Genomic DNA, 1,517 nt, shown 5'->3' with positions numbered 1-1,517 from the left:
CAGGGGCGCCCCGCAGCCTCCCACGCGGGAGACGCTCTCGCCAAACGCGAGAAGAGGGATCCTGCCGCCTTCCTTCAAAACTACTAATTAATAACCACCTGGGGAGGGTGGGGTGGGTTGCTTCTACGAGCACGCGTGGGACAGCTCCTGGGAGCTGCGCCCCGATGCAGAGTACGCGGGGGAAGCACCGCGGGCCCCATCCCTTGCGCATCTTCACCAGCCGCTAGTAAAACCGCGGCACCGCCACCGCCGTTGCAGCCACCTCTCGGCTCACACCCCGCAGCGCAGCACAGCGCAGCACAGCCCGCACCCTCCCGCCGCGGCTGAAATGATACCACAAACGCCGTGAAACGTTTACCTGCCGCTGGAAAGATTCAGCCCGTTGTCTTCCCGGTGACAATTTACATTTCGGTATTTCCTTTCCCCCGCGGCATTAATGGTTACCGCAAGCATCGCCAATCTTGAAACGATGTTTTAAAATTCCAAGAGTAAATGCTACAACAAAATAAATTAAAATAGCTGGTTATTAGAGTAGCCAAGTATGATTTCATTTTCTCTTTAAACTCTTTAACCAAACCCGTCGTGTTTTGTTATTAGTGGAACGACTTAAATTTTCACAAACAATCTTCATATTTTAAAAATCTCTCTTCTGATGCATAAATCTATTTTTATGGAAATCTACGTGTAATGTAAGAGCGAAAGATTTGTTGATTATCTTTGCCGATATTAAAGATCGTCTAAGTTTATAAGATCTGCCGCTTCTTATGAGTACACACAAAACCAAACCACTCTCGGACGCAGCCCGTGCCCGTGACGGGGACAGTGCGCTGCCCCTGCTGACACCGCCGGCCCCCGAGGCGTGATCCCCCGCACTGACCGCACCGGGGCTCCTCGCACACCGCAGCCACCCCCCGCACTGACCGCACCGGGGCTCCCCGCACACCGCAGCCCCCCCCCCGCTCTGGCCGCACCGGGGCTCCCCGCACACCGCAGACACCCTCCACCCCTCTACCCGCAGGGGCCTTGCGGGGAGGTGCGGAGTCGGGAGCGGGGCTGCTGCTGGATTTGCTCACTTTTGTGATGGACCGACACCTGAGGTTGGTCCCCTTCATCTCTGGCTCTAAAATCGACAACGCACATACAGAAATCGAGGTCTTTGGCCAGCCTAAGCGGAGTATTTAATTTCTCGTGAAAACTAGATCTTCCTTGGTACAAACAGAAAAAACCTTTCCCGCAGCGGAGTATTTTTCGAACTAGTGCGGTTTGGTTTGGTGTTTTGGGGTGGGGGCTTTTTGTTGTTGTTTTTTCTTTTCTTGAAATAACCTAGCTTGATAATTCTTCTTGAAAGGGAAGGATCCCTTAGGTCTGCGTTATTCCACCTGGGAGGAAGAACTGCCGAAGCTCGTCCAACTCTTCGCCTCTCTCGCACTTCCCAGCGGTGAAAGAAGACGACCCCTTGGCCACCACCGCATCCTCCCTCCCCGCGGCTGCCGGCAGCGCCCGGCGCGCGCGCGCGG

At 54.8% G+C, this 1,517-nt stretch overlaps 1 protein-coding gene across 1 annotated transcript in view; it reads right to left on the bottom strand.

Annotated features, from left to right (window-relative positions):
* Positions 1 to 453, bottom strand: part of WT1 (Wilms tumor 1) — a 35,511-nt gene extending 35,058 nt beyond the window's left edge. The window contains exon 1 of the mRNA XM_009892702.1: positions 359 to 453. Within this exon, the coding sequence (XP_009891004.1) occupies positions 359 to 453 (95 nt within the window). The remainder of the gene's footprint in view (positions 1 to 358) is intronic.
* Between the last annotated feature and the right edge of the window lie 1,064 nt (positions 454 to 1,517).

This window comes from Charadrius vociferus, unplaced genomic scaffold, assembly GCF_000708025.1.
Source record: "Charadrius vociferus isolate BGI_N301 unplaced genomic scaffold, ASM70802v2 scaffold19, whole genome shotgun sequence".
Classification (NCBI taxonomy): domain Eukaryota; kingdom Metazoa; phylum Chordata; class Aves; order Charadriiformes; family Charadriidae; genus Charadrius; species Charadrius vociferus.
The sequence above is the reverse complement of the archived record's forward strand: the minus strand, read 5'-3'. Positions and strand labels throughout refer to the sequence as shown.